Here is a 17,496-nt window from a genome sequence, read left to right as displayed (position 1 = left end):
GATCAGAAATCGCAGTGTACAGGGTGGGTCCGTAAAACCGTGGCCAGCCCTACGCAACCCTAGGCACCGGGGTCTCTTGACGTTTTCCAAGTTTCTTTTCTGTTTGAGTTACTTTCCCTTCATCCCACTTCTCAGACAAACGGGGAAGAAGGACATCACTTCCTGCAGTGGCGTCAGCACCTGTGCCCTTGCTTCCCCCTTCGGTGCCCACAGCAGACGGCACTAATCGGTCCCGGCATTAGTTTCCAGGATTCCAATCCTGGTTGACACAGACCTGCAGGGGCTCCCAGCAAGCACTCGAGTCGGCCCTTGAAATGACAACACTCTTGACGGTTTTCCTGGATGTATGGTGGCTCAAGTGGCAATACGGCCTGTCACACATTACGCACTTCTGCCCCCTGGGCCACACGCCCTGCAGACACATAAAGTACAGCTACCATTGGGGCACCTGGGGGCCCAGTCAGTTGAGCGTCCGGCTCTTGGTGTCGGCCCAGGTCATGACCTCACGGTTCGTGGGATCGAGCCCTGCGTTGTGCTCCGTGCTGACGGTGTGGAGCCTGCCCGGGATCCTCTCTTCTCTCCCTCTGCCTCTCCCCCACTCACTCGTACATGTGTTCTCTCTCGCTCTCAAGATAAACTTAGAGGAAGAAAAGCAGAGCCACTGGCTTACACGTGCCTTTATGCAAGTTAGAAAAAGGTACCCGTCACCCTGGGGAGACATTCCAGTGCCTGGACACACCCTCGCAGCCAGGTTTACAGTGCACAACCTAAACAACCTTACCTGGCCACCCTGCTCCAGAGAAGCAGGACTGGAGTTGTGTCCACATAAGAATGACGACCTCACTCTTCGCAAGGATAAAAACTATGGGCATTCTGACACGTAAAGAAATCCGTCCAATCAGTACTCATGGGAGCCATAAAACAATAAAACCCTTAAGATTCTCTTCCTCTAAAACCACCCAAACTGAATGCCCTGGAAAGCTGCCGGTTGGCCCGTGCAGGCCCCAGGCGGGCCCGTGGTCCCTGAAGGCCACCGGCAGCGAAGGCACCACGGAAATCGCAGGGCCCACGAGGAAGGCCACTGCCTCCTGCTTTCCAGACGGTCTCAAAGGTCCCGGGGAGTCACCCTCCACCCGGGTGGAGAAAAGTCAAAGTCTCACTGCAGCAGCCGACCAAAGAAAGCGGCCGGGCGCGGAGCCCAAGGCGCCGCGAGGAAAAGCCGCTGGTAGGTGGTGGTTCCGCCGGGCAGCGAACAGGGCCCTGCTCTCCGCTCCCGCCTCGCGTGGGTGGAGAATTCCGGCCACGCAAAGTCTCTCCTCCCGGGCTGCTGCCTCGACGGCGTCCGTCTCGAGGCCACACGGCCACCTGCCGCCCGTGCCAGGACGGCGCACCTGGGGGTCACCTGCACAGCCGCAAGTGCGGGTGACAGCTCAGCCTCTCCAGCAGCTCCTCCTCCGTGGGTTCCTCCAGGACGTCCCTGTGGAGTCGGGGGGAGGGAAAGACGCGTGGGGAGCTCCGGAGAGTGACCCGGGTGCCTCCAGAAGAGCGTGAGCATGACTCGGAGAGGCCCTGCTCCCCACTCAGGAATCCTCAGACCCGTGCACAGCTTGGGGAGGACCGCGGACACGAGGACGCGTTTCCACGTCTGGGATGTGAGCACGGTGCTGAAAGCCCGGGAGGACGCCCCTCCACGCCAGCCGGCGGCTACAGCACAGCACACGCTCACGGGGGCGGGGGGAAGGGTCGCCCCCGCTGGCCTGTCCCTGGGAGACCGCCGCCTTCCTGAACCGGCAGGGGATGGCTTCCACCGTGGGGAAGGGCGGGCCACCTGCCTCCACCCACCAGGAGAATCGCTTGGCGACTAAGGGAAGCTGAGCCTGTCGCCTTCCACGCCCACCGGACAACAGCACAGAGCTCACGGCCCAGCAGCAGGAGCAGAGGAAGCCCACGCCCTGGTCCCGGCTCGGAAGTCGGTGGGAGGGAGGCAAGGGACCGGGGGCTCGTGGGGAGACCGTCACAGAGGACGCCCGCCTGCCGGCCACCTCCCGGCCTCTCCCCCTCCCCGCCCAGAAGCCAAGCAGACGCCCCCTTCCTCATCCACACACCTGAACAGGAGATCCACAGTCACCTGACAGCACGTATCTGGGTCCCCAGCGAGGGACTGCAGGTGAGCGCGGCGGTCCCACTTGTGGAGGAAATTCTGGGGAGCGGGCGGGGGGAGAGGGGGCCCAGTGGGTGTGCGTCCCACACGAACCAGCCTTTTCCCCTCCAGCGTCGGCCAGGCGTCCACGGCAGGGAGCGGAGCTCACCCCGACGCTGGGATCCAGGGCCCAGCAAGGCCGCCGGCTCCTGCAGGAGCCAGACGCCTGATGGCCGCCCCCAGCCCACCCGGCGGCCGAGAACCCCCACACATCAGGGGTCGAGGGCATTCCAAGGGGCTCCCGGCAGCCAGGGCGAGCAGCGCCAAGGGCAGGACGGAGCCTCGGCTGATACCTCCAGAATCAGAGCCAGAAACAGGTTGACCCAGATGACAGATGACACCAGCCACCACAACACGAAGTACATCTTCGACCACCTGTGGAGGAGGAAGGCCGCGGGGGCCACCGTGAGCCACCCAGGCCACATGCGCACGCGGGGGGCACCGCGCACCTGACGGTGCGTAAGCAGTGGCTCTCGGCGAGTCCTGCCGTTAACTCTGTGGCGCCACCAGTCCTGTTTTCCAGCGGCCCAACCAAGGCTCCCGGAAGTGGTCAACGAATCGCCAAGGCAGCACGGCCGGCAAGCGATTCGGCTGGGATTCGAACCCGGGACCCTCCGCTGGGGCCGTCTGAGCCCCCCAGGCTCCAGACTCTCCTCCCCTCAGCCTGCCCCCAGGGCTCCCAGCAGCCTGAGGAGCCTCACCCCTCGGCGGTCCCCAGGACCCGTGCCCCAGGGTCGCACGGCACAGTTACACGGCGGGGGTGGGTCACTCACGGGCCCGAGAAGCGCCGATAGGCGTCCAGAAACACCTGCCAGTTGTTCACCACCATCACGTTCCACAGAGTGATCAGGGCGGCCTGCGGGGATGCACACACGGGCTCCAGGAGGGCAGAGGAAGGGGGTCGGGAGGGCAGGGGTCCCGCGGAGCAGGGCGTGTGGGGCTCACCGCGAAGTCATCAAAGTTGTTGGCCCAGTACTCCAGCTGCTCGAAGCTTCCGCAGGGCGCCGAGCTGTTGTCGGGGGCCAGGCTGCAGGGACACGACAAGCTGGGTCAGGGGTGGGGACGGGGACACGGACGCGGGGGGCCCCGGCACTGCCTCAGCCCCTGCACGCCTGGAACCGGTCTGGGCTCGAGAAGGTAGAGACAGAAATGCCCCCATCTCCAGAGGTGCCTCGAGGACGGCCAGGGGCCGAGAGCCACAGACAAACAGGGGAAACCGAGCCTCCCAGACAGCCGGCTCTAGGTCTGGCCCCCCGCTCCGCTCCACCAGGGCATGGCCTGGCCTGAAGCTCCCAAGTGGGGCACAGGGGTGGGGCCGCTGTGCTGAGCAGGCTTCAGACACTCTCTCAGTGCGGAGTCTGGGTGAGGGAGGGGAGGGGGAGAGGGGAGGGGAGGGGGAGGGATGTGGGAGGAGAGGAGGTGGGGGAGGCAAAGGAACGGGGACCAGGAGGCCTGCCCCCCACACCACCATCCAGGCTCGTGCTCCTCCACACCCCCAGACTCCGCACCCCGAGACGCACTCCCTTTGGCACCTTCAGGCCCCGCTCACCTGCCGTTTCCAGGCGCCACGACGACACCTCGGAACAGGTTGATGCCCAGGATGGCAAAGACGTAGTACACGACCTAGGGAGGCGGGGCCGGGCCCGGTCAATGCCACCGGCACACAGAGCCACAGGGCCGGGCTGAGCATGTGAAGGCCACCTGCCCCCAGCCCCCAGCCACGGGTACGGCTGGCCTCCCCCAGGAGCACCAGGACTTCTCCTCCCGGGCACCCTCTCCTGGCCACCAACCTGCCCCCCAGTGAAGGAGCAAGGAGCCTCCACCACCAGGGGAGCCACAAAGATGAACTGGGGGCCCAGGGGAAAGACCGAGGCGGCCAAGTCGAAGCAAGGCTGTGCGCCTCTTCTCTGGGACAGGTGTGGCAGGAAAAGAGGTAAGAAGGACCCCTTCCCCGGGCTCCACTGGAGGCAGACGCCAGTGCTAAAGGGAAGGGGGCCCCAGGGGAGGGGTCCCCAAGGGAGGGGCAGGTAGAAGCCGGCCAGACTTCTCCAGGAGGTGATGAGGTCCAAGGAGCACCACCCAGCAGGCTCGTGCCACAGAGGGACGAGGCCACCAGCGGCCCGACCCATCCCCACCTGTCCCCAATGAGCCCAACAGGAGAAGGAAGGGGCACACAGCCCAGCCTAACCCAGTCCCTTCTGGGCCTCCGTCCCCACTGCTGGGCTTCGTGCCGAGAGCAGCCTTCGGTGTCCCCCCTGCCCGCCAGGGCGGGACCACAGGGCAGAGCCAGCAGCACCTCGGCCGACGTGGCTGGGGGCTCCCGAGATCCCCCTCAGCAAGGAGGGGGGACTAAACCCCATCTGGGGTCTCTGGGGGCTGCAGGGACCCCTAGTGACTCTCATACTTTTAAAATGAGCGTCTCGGGGGGCGCCTGCGTGGCTCAGTCGGTTAAGCACCTGACTCTCGATTTGGGCCAAGGTCACGATCTCGCGGTTCATGAGACCAAAGCCCCACGTGGGGCTCTGCGCTCACAGCACAACAGCTGCTTGGGATGTTCGGTCTCCCCAACCGCCTTCTCTCTCTCTCAAAATAAGCAAACTTTTAAAAAAAGAAGAAAAGAAACGGACACCAGTGTCTCAATGCGGCCCGCGATCCGAGACACGTGAGGGATTCCAAGCGGCCGACGGGATCTCTGGCACAGAGAGGGAGCGCGGCCGGGCAGCCCTCCCCACAGACCAGCCCTGAGCTCCGCCCTCTGCACTGGCAGGAGGCGACGCGGCTTCCCGGCCCGGACACACGGCCACCTCACCCAGGGCCGCCCTTCCTCCGGAGGGGCCGGCCGGCCCCGCACTCACCCCGGCCTCCGGCCGAGCTCAGGCTCACCCCCACCCCCACCCCCACAGCCACACTCACCACCAGGATCCCGCCGAAGGCCCGCATGTTTTTGATCAGGTCCAGGATGGTACTGGCCACCAAGGCCATCAGCTGAGGACGAGAAGAAGGCACGGCCCTGCTCTCTCTGGTCCCACTGAGGTGATGCCAACCCTGCCCGCCACCCAGACCCTGGCCCGGAGAGGCGGGACGCGACCAGTGGACCACCAACCTACCCACCTGCGCACACACACAACTGCATGCACACGCACACCCCCACATAGCGCACAGCTGGACAAACGTCCCACAGCCGCCCATAAACACCCGCACACGCAGATACATCCACGCCCGCCACACACACTCATACTCAGAGACGCACGCCCAGATACGCCCACGTGCCCCCCACCAATGCCTCCAGCCGCCCAGACGCAGCTGTGTCTCGATCCCAAGTCCTGTGGCGAAGCCACGGCACACGGGGGCTCAGATCACACTGCCCAGCGACCCACTGAGGCTGGGTTGGCTGCTCCTCTCTGGTCTGGAGGCTCCACACAAGCACAGGCCCATGGTGGCCAGGTCAGCCCCAGGGACCAGGTCTGAGAAAGGTCAGCCCCAGGGTCCAGGTCTGAGAAAGGTCAGCCCCAGGGTCCAGGTCTGAGAAAGGTCAGCCCCAGGGTCCAGGTCCGAGAAAGGTCAGCCCCAGGGTCCAGGTCTGACAAAGGGAGCTCCAGAGATGCACCAGGCACCCCACCCACAGAGGGCTGCTCCCCTCACATGCAAGCCTGAGCCCCAGGGAAGAGCTCTCCAAATAGTTCATTTTCCCCACGTGATGCGTTAGATCCTAACGCTGGATGCTACACGACAGAAAGCACCGTGTGTGTGTGTGTGTGTGTGTGTGTGTGTGTGTGTGCAAGCGATTAAGCGTGGCTACCGTGCTACACGTGCACGACGCGTGCGATTACACGTATGGGTGTGTTACCGCGTGTGGTCACCGTGTACTTGCACGGGCGTGTCAGCACGGGAATATGTAATGAGATGCGCAGTGTAGTTACGAGCACATGTGTGATCACGTGCACGCAGGGGACCGCGTGTGCACACGCGTCCCCACACGCATGTGGGCGGCGGCCCCCAGCTGCACCCAGGGCCCCAGGGCCCCTTCGGATGGGAAGCTCTGCTTGGAAACAGGTAGCCCCAGAAGGGACAGGTGCACGGCGAGGCAGAAAGAGACGAGCTCAGGGGGAGGGACTCGTACACGTGGAAAGGGGGTGATGTCCTTGGATTCTTCTCTCCCAAAAAGTTCTTAGGAAAGCAGGAGGAGCAAACTCTACCTCTGTGCCGGGTGGGCGCTGGGCCTAGATCCCCTGCTCGCCCGGCTCCCCTCCCCTCAAGGCTGGTGTCCCTCCCCGTGGGCATGTTAAGAGAAAACGAGGCTCGTAGATGTCACGAGCCACCGGGTTCCCGCATCGGGGTCCCAGAGACTAGCACCCCAGCCAACCCCACGCCTGCACTGGGGGTCCTGGAGGGGAGTACCCTGGCCCGTCCCGCCTTCACCCCTCATTACGAAAAGCCACGGAGAGCCCACGCCCACGGCCTTCTAGAAACCTCAGGACGCCTGGGAACACGCGGGTTCCAAGAGCTCCAGACCCCGCCCCTCACCAACGCCAGGGGCCCCAAAGAGCCCAAAGCTACCGCCGCAGACGGCCGCGGTGCCCCACACGGGTCCACCTGCGCTGGCCTCCCTCTCCTCATGCATAAAAGCAGGGCTAGAACTGCCCCCAGCATCACCCGGCTGCACTGCAGGGCTGGGGACACGCCCCAGGGAGACCAAGGGGACGGTCCCGCTCTCGGTCCCTCCCTGCCCAGGCTCACCCACTCCCCAGAGCAAGGCCACAGCGGGGGCAGTAAGGCAGGGTGGCGAGGTGAGGGCGTCAGGCACGCACGTACCTTCATGCTGGGGATGATGCGCAGGAACCGGAACACGATGAACATGTTCACCAGCCGGGCCATGTCCCACAGCGACAGCAGGCCCAGCATCTCTGGCTTCCTGGAGAGACACACAGGAGACGGTCGGGAGGGCCTCGAGACGTCGGCGACAGGAAGACCGGGAGGTGTGTGTTCAGACACAGAGAAACAGAGACGCAGAGAGCAACGGGGCGGGGGGCGTGGGGGTGGGGGGCCCCGTCTTGGCACACGCTGAGCCCGGACTGCCCACACCTGCCGGCCCAGGACAGCACGGGTCAAGGCACAGCCCCTCACACTGGTGCCCAGCCATCGCACCCCGATCTCACACGACAGACACTCAGGTTCCAGAGGCCGGAACACTCCAACTCTGGTCCCAGCCCGAGTGGAAGAGACGTGGTCCCTGAGCCGGTCCCGTCCCTCTCCGCTGACCCCTAACCACCCTCCTATTTCAACCCCTCCCTCTGACCTCGTCCCCTGTCCCTATCACCCAACCCTGTCCCCTGACTCCACCCCCGTCCTGACTCTGCCCTCTCCTGTGATGCCATCCTGCAGCCTGACCCCCTAGGTGTCCCTCAGAGCTTACTGTGCTCTTGTCAACTCGAAACTCACACTCACGCAAAATGTTCCCCTGTGATTCTTGGACAAAAGCAGGTTTTCGCTGCACTTGAGAAACCAGGCGGCCTGAGCTCCTACCAGGCCCCGGCTCACCACCACGGACAGCACCAGCCCCAGCCCAACCCATGTCCCCGACGAAAGCCCTTCCTAGCTGGCCCTGGGGCAGCTAAGCCGAGTCGCAGGCACTTCCGGGCCGCTCCACTGGCAGACAAGCAGCCCCCCGAGACGCTGAGAGGGCGGGGCCGGCACAGGCCCCGGCTGGGGCAGCTGTGTTCCGGGCAACGCAACCCAACGGCCACCGCAAGCCACACTTCGAGGCGCTCTGGGACCCCCTGGCCAGACAGCCACACTGCTATGCGGCCAGAACCGGGGTTGGTGGGGCTCCAACAGCCGTGGGGATTCAGCAGCCCCCGCTTCCGCCATCCCACAGGGTGGGAAACTGGCGCTCAGAGCAGGAGGTGACGAGCCAAGGTCACACGGCTCCCAGCCGCACGCGGGGCATCTCCGGGGGCCGCACGCCCCGTCCTGGTGCCGGGGCTGAGCCCACTGCCCGCTAGCGGCTTGTCACAGCTCTGGGAACCCTATCAATCTGACGGCGAGTCAGGACATGTCACGGGATCCCCAAGAGCAACGAGACCTCCCACAGTCCTAGCGGGCCAAGTTCCGAGCCACCTGCTTCCCTAACATTCGGGCCATGGGCCCTGGAGCAGCCCGAGCAGACAGGCCAGGGCGCCTGGGCACGGGCCACCCACCCCTGGGGCCTACAGGGCGCTGGTTGCTGTAGCCTCCCTCGGTTCTCTCCAGTCACATACCAGCCTGGGTGTGGGAATCGGTACACAGCCAGAGTTGAGATCTCCAAAACCTTTAATCACAAAAGAAGAGAAGGCATCGCTACAGCAACCTAACCTAGGGGGCTTTCAAACGAGTTCTAAAGCTCGCGTCTAACATGCTCCCCCTCGAACGGGGCTTCGGGGGGAAGTCAGAGCTCCGTCCTTGTCCCAGTGGGTTGGTTCCAAACATGGCACTTCCTGCGGCCGAGAAACACACTCTAGTCTCAGGAGGCGGTGGCCTATACACAGGGAGGGCGGGACACCGGAAAGGCTGGAGGAGCCCGGGTCAAGGACAGACCGGAGGCCCGGCTCTCAGACCGTCTCTGTTCCTGTCCCAAGGAGCCCACACCTCCGATCAAAGACGAACAGATGTCGGACCAATATGGCTGCCACGACGCACACCTCCCGCGTGACCCTCCACTCCCACAGGTTCTAGGGAAAGGGCGCCTGACCCCCGCGGCCCCTCCTGCCACCCACATCAAGGTCCCACTGTCCTTAGTGTCTGTGGCCGGGGCCGGCTTAGAGGGCGGGGACCATGAGTTCCTCCGGCCCCCCGCCCCCCCCCGCCGGGGGGGGGGGGCCGGGCCGGGGGCACTCAAGGGCCGCGGGAACCCCCCCCCCCCCCGGCCCCCGCGGGCCCCCCCCCCCCCCCCAAGCAGCGCACCGGGGCGAAAGCCGGCCCTTTGCCCCTGCAGCCCGGAGCGCGCCTCCCTGTGGCCCTCAGCGCCCGAGGGACGGCCTGGGACGGGACACGGCACAGAGCCAGACGCAAAGAGCACACCGCCCGCCCGGAGAGGCCAGCGGCCCGGCCCGTCTCAGACTTTACCAGCAGGACGACGGTGAGGAGCCCATCAAATACGTTGCTGGAGTAGGACAGGTACCCCCGCAGGCCCAGAGCGAACGCCTTGAGCAGCAGCTCCAGCACGTAGTACAGAATAAAGACGCAGTTGAGAATCTGCAAGGGACACACACAGCTGCCTCGCGTCCGGCCCGCGCCACCCGCCCTCCGCTCGCCTCCCCTCTTCCCACGCGCCCGCTGCTCACACCCGGGGCATCTCCGGCACCCCAACCTCCTGCCCCACACCCTCCCCTCAGGTGGCCTGGAACCCCACGCCGGCTTCCAGAACTCGCACGTCTGCGGCCCTACATCTCCCGACCCCACATCCTCTCTGTGCCCGCAAGGCCGGGGTCACACTCCACCCCCCACTGCCCCCCCGAGCCTGCGCCCCCGGCTGTCTCTGCCCTGGCCCCTCCGGTCCAACCTCCAGGGGACCTCTAACAACTCCCGTGGGCAGCGCCCTCCCAGCCTCCGGGGGTGTGTCTGAGACACTCTTCGCATTGAACGTGGCCTCAGGCTACTGGGTCCCGGTCCGTGTTTGAAGCCAGGAAGTAAGACACGGGAGTCCCGAGGGTGGGGAGGCGTGGTGAGCGCCACGGTCACCCCACCTAGGTGTCCAGTCTAAATGCCATATTCCTAGGGCACGTGGGTGGCTCAGCTGGTTGGGCGACTGACTCTTGATCTCAGCTCAGATCGCGATCCCAGGGCTCAGGTCGTGGGATCGAATCCTGCGTCAGGCGCCACACTGAGTGTGGCGCCTGCTTAAGACTCCCTCTCCCCCTCCCTCCCCCTCCCTCCCCCTCCCTCCCCCTCCACCCCACTCCCCTTGTGGAGCCAGTGTGCTCTCTCTTTTAAAAAAAGAAAAAAGAAAAAAGAGAGAAAACACAGATCAAGTGTATCCAATTTGACTTTTGTCAGGAATGAAAACCAGCCACCTCTGGAATGTGTCATTCACGAGGAGGAGACTGAACCTTTCTGGGGTCATCCAGGAAAAAAGCACAACAGAAAGAAGAAAGAAGAGAATCTGATTTTCCTGAAATGCAAAATGCAGGAATTTGAAGCGTCAGGTCAGAAAAGCCCTTGTTTCGATTTTGAAACTAGGGTAAGTTTTGCTCCACATCTAACACACAGGACACAATCTGTCCTGGCACATTAAACCAGATAAACCAAACAGCTTCCGACGTAATTAGAGAAGATGTAGTCTTTGCGTCAATTTTAACATCGTTCACGACGCCATCTCCCGTGAAAACACCCGCTTTGTTAAGAGTTCTGGGGTTAGGTACCGTGGGGGCGTGGCCGCTACTTTGCTTAACATCCAACGTGGGAAAATTGTTTTTAAATTCCTAGAGAGTTTGACGAGACCACGTAACATTAAGAAAGGAGCTCACGGTTCCATAAAGGGCTGAGAACCAGCCACGAAGAAGCTCAAATCCCAGGGCCAGACAAGGCAGCCAGACGGCGCGGCCCCACCCGCTGCCTTGCCCCCCACCCCCACCCCTGCCCCCCGCCTCGCCCGGGCCAGCACCCCTCCTCTGGGGGCGCCCCGCGACGGGAGGAGCCGCTCTGCGGCAGGAGGGCCCCGGGGCAGGGAGGCCGTGCACACTCACTCCCTCTGGCCGCTGTCACCCCGGCCGCACGGCCCCAGAGCTCACCCCGAGGACGAAGTCATCACGGTCCCCGGGCAGCACGTCGGCATCGAACACCAAGAACACCTGCGGAGCCAGAGCGGGAGGCGGCTCGCCGGCCGGGCCCGGCAGAGACCTCGGGCAGTGGGGCCGGGAGGAGGGGCGGGGGCGGGGGGGGGGGGTGGGCGGGCGCAAGGCGCCTCCCGCGTCCACACGAGGGCAAGGGCACACGCACAGAAATGGACACGAGGTTCCCAAGGGCGATGAGGTTCCCCAGGTAGTCAAAATAGCGGTGGCTGAAGAGGAACTGAGCGCTCCGCAGGAAGGGAGACCGGTACTCGGGCCGCGGCGGGCGCTGGGGAGGGAACACGCGTGTGCTCAAACACACGTGCCTACGGGGGGCACGTGGCCGCTGGGCACCCTCCGGTGTCCACACCCCCTTATTCTGGGATTCGACTTTTCCTCCCTTCTCTGTCATCCCAGTCTATCCAGCCTGAGAAAATAATCTCAAACACGAAAATAGGTGCACAAAGACGTTCATCCCAGCAGTCTTTGAACACCAAAAGAGAGGCAGAGACAGCCTAAACGGTCACTAAGCGGCTTAAGTAAACCACGAGGGACTATCCGGGGGGGACCCTGAGCACACGCCAGGTGTTACCACCAGACACAAAGTGTTCTGTGAACAAATGTACGTAAATTACATGCCAATAACTGACACGGGACAGTCATCTGGACACAGTGCTGAGCTGGATGCCAAGGCCCATCTGGGGACTTTACAAATCAGGGTCAAGGACAAAGGACAAACGCTTCGGACAAACTCAGGAAGCTCCAGAGAAGGACACACAGGAAGTAGGTAAGAGTCTGTCATGCAGACAGGGAAACCCATCCAGAAGGCTCCCCTGAGTCAGGCTTGGCCCAGGCCAGTCCCTGTGGTCTGCGAATTGCATCAGGTTAACAAAAACCTCCTCGGTTTCCAAGAGCCCAGCAACCTCTGTTCCCATTCCCCATCCTCGGGGCCAGAATCCCTGGCACTGACGCCAAGGGTCACCCGGGTGATCAATGCCAACACGCACCGTAAACTTCCCCGTTCACCCCGGGTGGCCTGGCCCTAAGCAGGTGGCTCAGTTACCTCTTTAATCACCCTTTTGTCAAACTCGTTGAAGAGCTTCTGAAACTCCTCGGCCGACAGAAGGTCGCCACCGTAGGAACGCACCTTCTACAAAGGACAGAAACACAGGTCAGCAGGGGCCAGCTGGGCCCAGGGGAGGAAGGGCCCAGGACAGGAGGGTGCGCCGGGCCCGGCTCCCACCGGCCCCCGGGCGGGGCCCAGCTCCGGCCGATCTGAAATGACGCCCTGTGCAGAAGCGGGGTTGCTGGCCGACGTGACCTCCAGGGGGAGCCCAGATCACAGACCGAGGAGGGCAAGGGGAAGAGGGGACTCCGATACCTCCATGATGACCGGTTTCTGGTGGCTGTCCAGCTGGACTCTCTGGAGCACCTGCAGGAAGTCCTGGGGGTCCACCCCGACCCTGGGAAGAAAAACACCACGCCCCAGTGAGCCCGGCCAGCGCAGCACACCCGGCGCCCGCCCCTCTGGCCTGGGCTGTGCGCGTGCGACTGAGCCGCCCTGGGCGATGACACAGGCCTCCGTGAAAGAGCCGACCACAGGCCCTCCGACGTCCTGTCGTCTAAAATGCCCAGAGACACTACTGTCGCACCCCCGAGGGGAGCGCGCTGGCCCTCGGAAGCGGCAGGCGGGACGACGGCAGCGCCACGGCTAACGAGCCGTCCGAGCCGGAGCCTTCCACACCGACACCACCTCCAGACCAGGTCCCGCTGGTTCGGGCGCCCGAGCGCAGAGGCGCGGGAAGGGCGCAGTCGGGGGAGAGGGCCAAAGCGCCTCGGCCCCCGCCGGCCCAGGGTCTCCGGGGCTCACGAGGACGACCCCGCGGCACCAGAGAGGCGGTGTCCTCAGGATGCCCGGGCCCCAGCCCGCAGGGAGCTGGGCAGAGCGGTCCCCGGGAAACGTCCCACAGAGCACGCCACCCCTAAGGCGTTCCCTCCCGGCAGCAGGCGCCCCCACTTCCTCGGGGAGAAGGGGCTCCCGGGAGCCCCGCCACTCACCCTCGAGGGTGGGCTTCTCCCCGTGTGCTCATGGAGGAGAGGACCTCGTAGGCGGCCCGGGCCCCCAGCCGCCTCCGGAACAGCGAGGTCTGGAAGGACTTCTGCAAGCCAGGACGATGGCTCTGAGTGGCAGGGTCGGGCCTCTCCCGGCCACACACCCCCTCCTGTGCAGCGGCCTTTGGGGGCACCCACCCGCCCGCGGCTAGGAGCGGCCCTTGCCCCCTCGGGCCCTAGGGGCACGGCCAGACCCCTCCCGGCCTGCGGAACTCACGAAGACGTGCTTTTCCGCTCTGCGTGCCTGGGGCCCCCAGCTCTCACACACACGGTGGGGTCGGGGCCGCCTGCCCTGGGAGGGGCGACCTCGAGGCCTCCCTCTAGAAGCGGCCTGGACGGCAAGGATGTGCCGCGGCTCCCGCTTCCCCACGGGAGGCGGCGCCGAGACCAGCAGGGGCCGCCACTCCACCCCTGGCCGGCCACCCCTCACTGCGGGGACTGCCTGGCCAGTCAGCTCGGTCGCGTCCCGCTTGGCCTCCAGGGGCAGCTGCTCAGGCGGGAACAGGGACAGCGGCCCGGCTCACCATCAGGTAGCCCCGGAACTGGTTGTAGATGATGGCCGTCAGCAGGTTCATCAGAAACAAGCTTCCTTCAAGTGGGAAAAGCCGCGGTCATCAGGCAGAGTCTAGAGGGAGCACCCCGGGGGCCCAGGGCCAGGCCGGCATCCAGGGGCACAGAGGGGACATGGGCACAGCAATCCCCCAGGGAGGGGTGGCAAGAAGGGCAGGGATGGTCACAGAGCAGGGCGTGCTCGTGGTTCCCGTCAGGTGCCCGGGGCACACCAGTCACCCCACACGTAGCCTTGTCCTCATCCAATGAACACGCAAGACACCAGGCCTGCCCAGCCACGGGCACAGGGGCCGTCGGTAGTCACAGACCAAAGACCACGAGATGGTCACACTGAGAAGCCACGAGGTTGGAGGGCACATGAGGGGAGGTCATGGGGTCGGGAGGGCACATGAGGGGAGGTCATGGGGTCAAGAGGGCGCATGGGGAGAGGTCATGGGGTCAAGAGGGCGCATGGGGGGAGGTCATGGGGTCAAGAAGGCACACTGGGGTGAAGTCATGGAGTCAGGAGGGCACATGAGGGGAGGTCATGGGGTCAGGAGGGCACGTGGGGGAGGTCATGGGGTCGGGAGGGCATACTCACACCTGAGCATTCGCAATCTTGCCACTGGGGGCAGAATCTTGTCCCGAGTGACCCCTGCAGACCCACCGGAACTTACCTATCAGGGTGAAGACTATGAAGAAGACGGCATAGGCCCGGTTCTTGGAGTAGGCAGGAGTCATCACTGGGAGAAAGAAAGCGGAGAGACTGAACCCTGCTCCCACCTCAGCGTCCCGTCCGATCCCCTCACGGCCCCACGCCGTCTGCCTCCCAGAGGAGAGAAGGGCTCGGCTGGGAGAGCCGGGAGGCCTTCTGGTCCAATGCCGACCCCCGGCTCTGCCTGCACACCCTCGGAATGGAGGGCTCACTACTTCTCAAGGCTGCTCCTCCCTTCCGCTGAGATCTGCTCCCGTCAACTCCCCGCAGACCGGAAGGTCAGCTCTCCCTCGGGTGACTCGCTAGGACTCACGGGACGCGTGGGCGCAACGCTCGGGGTCCCGCTGCACAGCTCTCCCTGGGTGTGGAAGCCGGGGGGGCTGCCCTCCCGGGAAGGTCTCTGTGATGGGGGGATCGGCCCCGCGCCCAAGACGAAAGTCACCAGCCAGGGGACCAGGCCACGGCCAAGCCCTGGAGGCCCACGGCACCCCACCCTGGCCGTACCGCTCGCCCAGACAGAGAGGCCCCGGCAGCCACCCCAAACGTGAGCAGCCACAGCCACCTACAGGGAAAGCGGTCAGGCCTCGGAGAGGAGGCCACCGGGGGCCCCGCCAGACACACATCTCATGCGTTCTTAGCTTCCCCGTGAAGTCAGGAGACGGGAAAGACAAGGCGAAGGGAACAGACGCAAAGGGAGGAAGCGAGCACAGGAGACGGGAAAAAACAGAAGAAAAAGGAAAAAGGCAGGAAGAAGGAGGGAAAAGACAAACAGGGAAAGAAAACCAAGGAGCGAGGGAGGGAGAGAAGCCAGTGTCATCCTCCCCCGGGCGATAAAAAGGCGTTCGGCACCCCCGCGGCCCGGAGCCCGGCTCTGCGGCCCAGCGACAACCAAAGCTGCCCCCCCCCCCCCGCCCCCCCGGGGCCTCTCCCCACTCCTCACACACCGTCAGGGTTGTTGGCCGTGGTCAACAGCACCAGGAGGGAGGTCAGGGCCTCCGGCAGGTTGCGAAAGTACGTCAGCCTCTCCCGGTCCTGCCCGTCGTCCTGCTGAGAGCGAACGTGACAGCTCTGAGGCGCCGTCGGGCCTCTGCCCCAGCGGCCACTGTGAGGCCAGCATCCCCTGACCTGCCATGTCCCCATCACTTCCCAGCAGGCTCTGCACTCACAGACAGGACCTCACTCGCGGCCTCTGGGCCCAAGAGCCAGTGTTCAGGGAGGCCGTGCACCCACAGGAACACCGGCCACCAAAGAGGGTCGGCTGGGAACCACGGCGAAAAGCTCTCAGCCGCCCCGGCCGAGACACACGCAGACACAGCACACACGACCACACAACCACACGGACAGACACACACAGACACAGACACACACACGCGCGGCAGCTCCAGCTCTCCCGGAGTCAGAAAGGACAGCGTTCAGTGTCCCCTCGTGGACAGCACAGCCTGAACCCCCAAATACCACAAGTTCAATGAAAACTGGCCTTGGCTGACCATCGGCCACATTCCCAGGACAGAGGCAGGACAGCTCCAGGCCCGAGGACAGCAGCCCTGGCCAGGACATGAGGAAGGACACGCTGGACCACAGATGCACGGGGCGGGGGGACCGGGGCGACAGGTGGGAGACACCTCCACACAGCAACAAGCCACTGGGGGCCAAGGAGCAGTGAGGAGCTGGAGGAAGGGGACAGGGGCGGGGGGGGGGGGGCAAAAGCCCACAGCTGGAGAAGAGAAGTGGGGACAGGCAGGTGCCGTGAGAGGGGCGGTGGTGCAGTCCATCCCGAGGGCCCCAAATGCCAGAATGAGGGGGCCTCCATCTAACAGGGGTGCAAAGAAAGCCGGGTGAGTGACGGGGCAGGGAGGGGAGACGGAAGGAGGGCCACCAGGCAGACCAGCCCTGAGCCCGCGAGGCAGGGGGCACCCGGAGGCCCCATCAAGGGTGCACGGAAGACCGGCCACGTGGAGAGACCCCGGAGCCTGGATGGGCCGACACTGACCCTGGTCACCAGGCTAGGGCAGGCAGCCTAACCGGGCCCCAGAATGACCCGGAAGCTTCCCCCGGGCCGCCCTGTCCACCCAAACCCCAAGGCCCCGGGCCGGGTCAGAGCGGAGCACCGTACCTTCTCGCCTGTGAAGAGAAGCATCCCGAGCATGGTGAAGACGCACAGGTGCAGTGCCAGCAGCAGCGCGACACTGGGGAGGCGGGGGCGGGCGCTCAGCACGGACACACACCCCACGCACCCCACGCGGACAAGGGACTAGGGACAGCCGACCCGACCGCACGGGGAGCGCCCTGCCCCGACAGAGCCCGCCGTGTGCTCAGCTACTGGTCCCGCCCTAAGGGAGCCCTCTTTCCCTGGCAGGGACGATCGGTGACCCCAAAAGCATTTCCTGGGGGTCCAAGGAACCCGTCTCCCAGAGGGGAAGGCCACGTCCAGCCATCTGGGCTGGAACGTGAGGGGTCACCCGTGTGAGCCACTGGGGGAGGGACGGGAGGAGAGCGGGCGGGGAGGGGTCACGGCCACAGCGGGGCAGAAGGGGGCACCCGCAGGGCTCTGCAGCTATCAGGCAGGGGGCACAAGGCCACTAAGGGGCTGCCGGGAGGCCGCGAACACCCACCCAGCGGCCTCCCCAGGCCGCAGTCCCGGCGCCCCGACGGCACAGCAGGGAGCAGGAGACCCCACCCGCCCGGCGAGCCCACCTGGCCATTTCCGGCAGCGACGACCTGATGCACTTGAGCGTCTTCTTCATCATGGAGGAGTTTTGCATCAAGAAGAAGGGGCGAAAGAGCCTGCGAATCCGCAGGGGCTGAAAGACGGCAGGAAGGGGCCCCCGTTTCCACCCAGGCCGGGGGCAGAAGGCCGAAGAGCCCCGGGCCCCGCTCACACCCCTGCCCCCGCACGCCCCAGCTTCCACCTCGGGCTCCACACCCTCCTCCTCACACCCCTCCCAAGGGGCCACCCCTGCGATCAGAGCACCCAGGGGCCGCTCCCCGTGCCCCACCCCCCTACTGTCCTCGGGACCCCCCGGCCTTCTCGAGGGCCCCCCTCAGGCGCCCCTTCTCCCTCACCTGCTAGCAAGACACCACATGTCCCGACACCTTCACTCGCAACACAACCCTCG

At 64.9% G+C, this 17,496-nt stretch overlaps 1 protein-coding gene across 5 annotated transcripts in view; it reads right to left on the bottom strand.

Annotated features, from left to right (window-relative positions):
* Positions 1 to 659: 659 nt before the first annotated feature.
* TPCN2 (two pore segment channel 2) overlaps positions 660 to 17,496 on the bottom strand; it is a 26,928-nt gene continuing 10,091 nt past the window's right edge. Inside the window, exons 6-25 of one of the 5 annotated variants that reach the window (XM_040466106.1) lie at positions 17,075 to 17,181; positions 16,494 to 16,566; positions 15,325 to 15,427; positions 14,343 to 14,408; positions 13,641 to 13,705; positions 13,063 to 13,163; positions 12,386 to 12,467; positions 12,068 to 12,154; positions 11,174 to 11,293; positions 10,966 to 11,025; positions 9,302 to 9,430; positions 8,458 to 8,507; positions 7,013 to 7,112; positions 5,114 to 5,185; positions 3,750 to 3,823; positions 3,146 to 3,227; positions 2,974 to 3,056; positions 2,494 to 2,575; positions 2,106 to 2,200; positions 660 to 1,477 (exon numbers count right to left, since the gene is read on the bottom strand). In XM_040466106.1, the coding sequence (XP_040322040.1) occupies positions 1,399 to 1,477; positions 2,106 to 2,200; positions 2,494 to 2,575; positions 2,974 to 3,056; positions 3,146 to 3,227; positions 3,750 to 3,823; positions 5,114 to 5,185; positions 7,013 to 7,112; positions 8,458 to 8,507; positions 9,302 to 9,430; positions 10,966 to 11,025; positions 11,174 to 11,293; positions 12,068 to 12,154; positions 12,386 to 12,467; positions 13,063 to 13,163; positions 13,641 to 13,705; positions 14,343 to 14,408; positions 15,325 to 15,427; positions 16,494 to 16,566; positions 17,075 to 17,181 (1,710 nt within the window). In that variant the 3' untranslated portion in view covers positions 660 to 1,398. The other 4 variants (XM_040466107.1, XR_005787538.1, XR_005787539.1 and 1 more) reach the window with 4 other exon arrangements.

The sequence above is a fragment of the Herpailurus yagouaroundi genome, unplaced genomic scaffold (assembly GCF_014898765.1).
Source record: "Herpailurus yagouaroundi ecotype Mexico unplaced genomic scaffold, PumYag 569, whole genome shotgun sequence".
In the NCBI taxonomy this organism is placed as follows: domain Eukaryota; kingdom Metazoa; phylum Chordata; class Mammalia; order Carnivora; family Felidae; genus Herpailurus; species Herpailurus yagouaroundi.
Note: the sequence above shows the minus strand (reverse complement) of the source record. Positions and strands in the feature narration are given on the sequence as shown.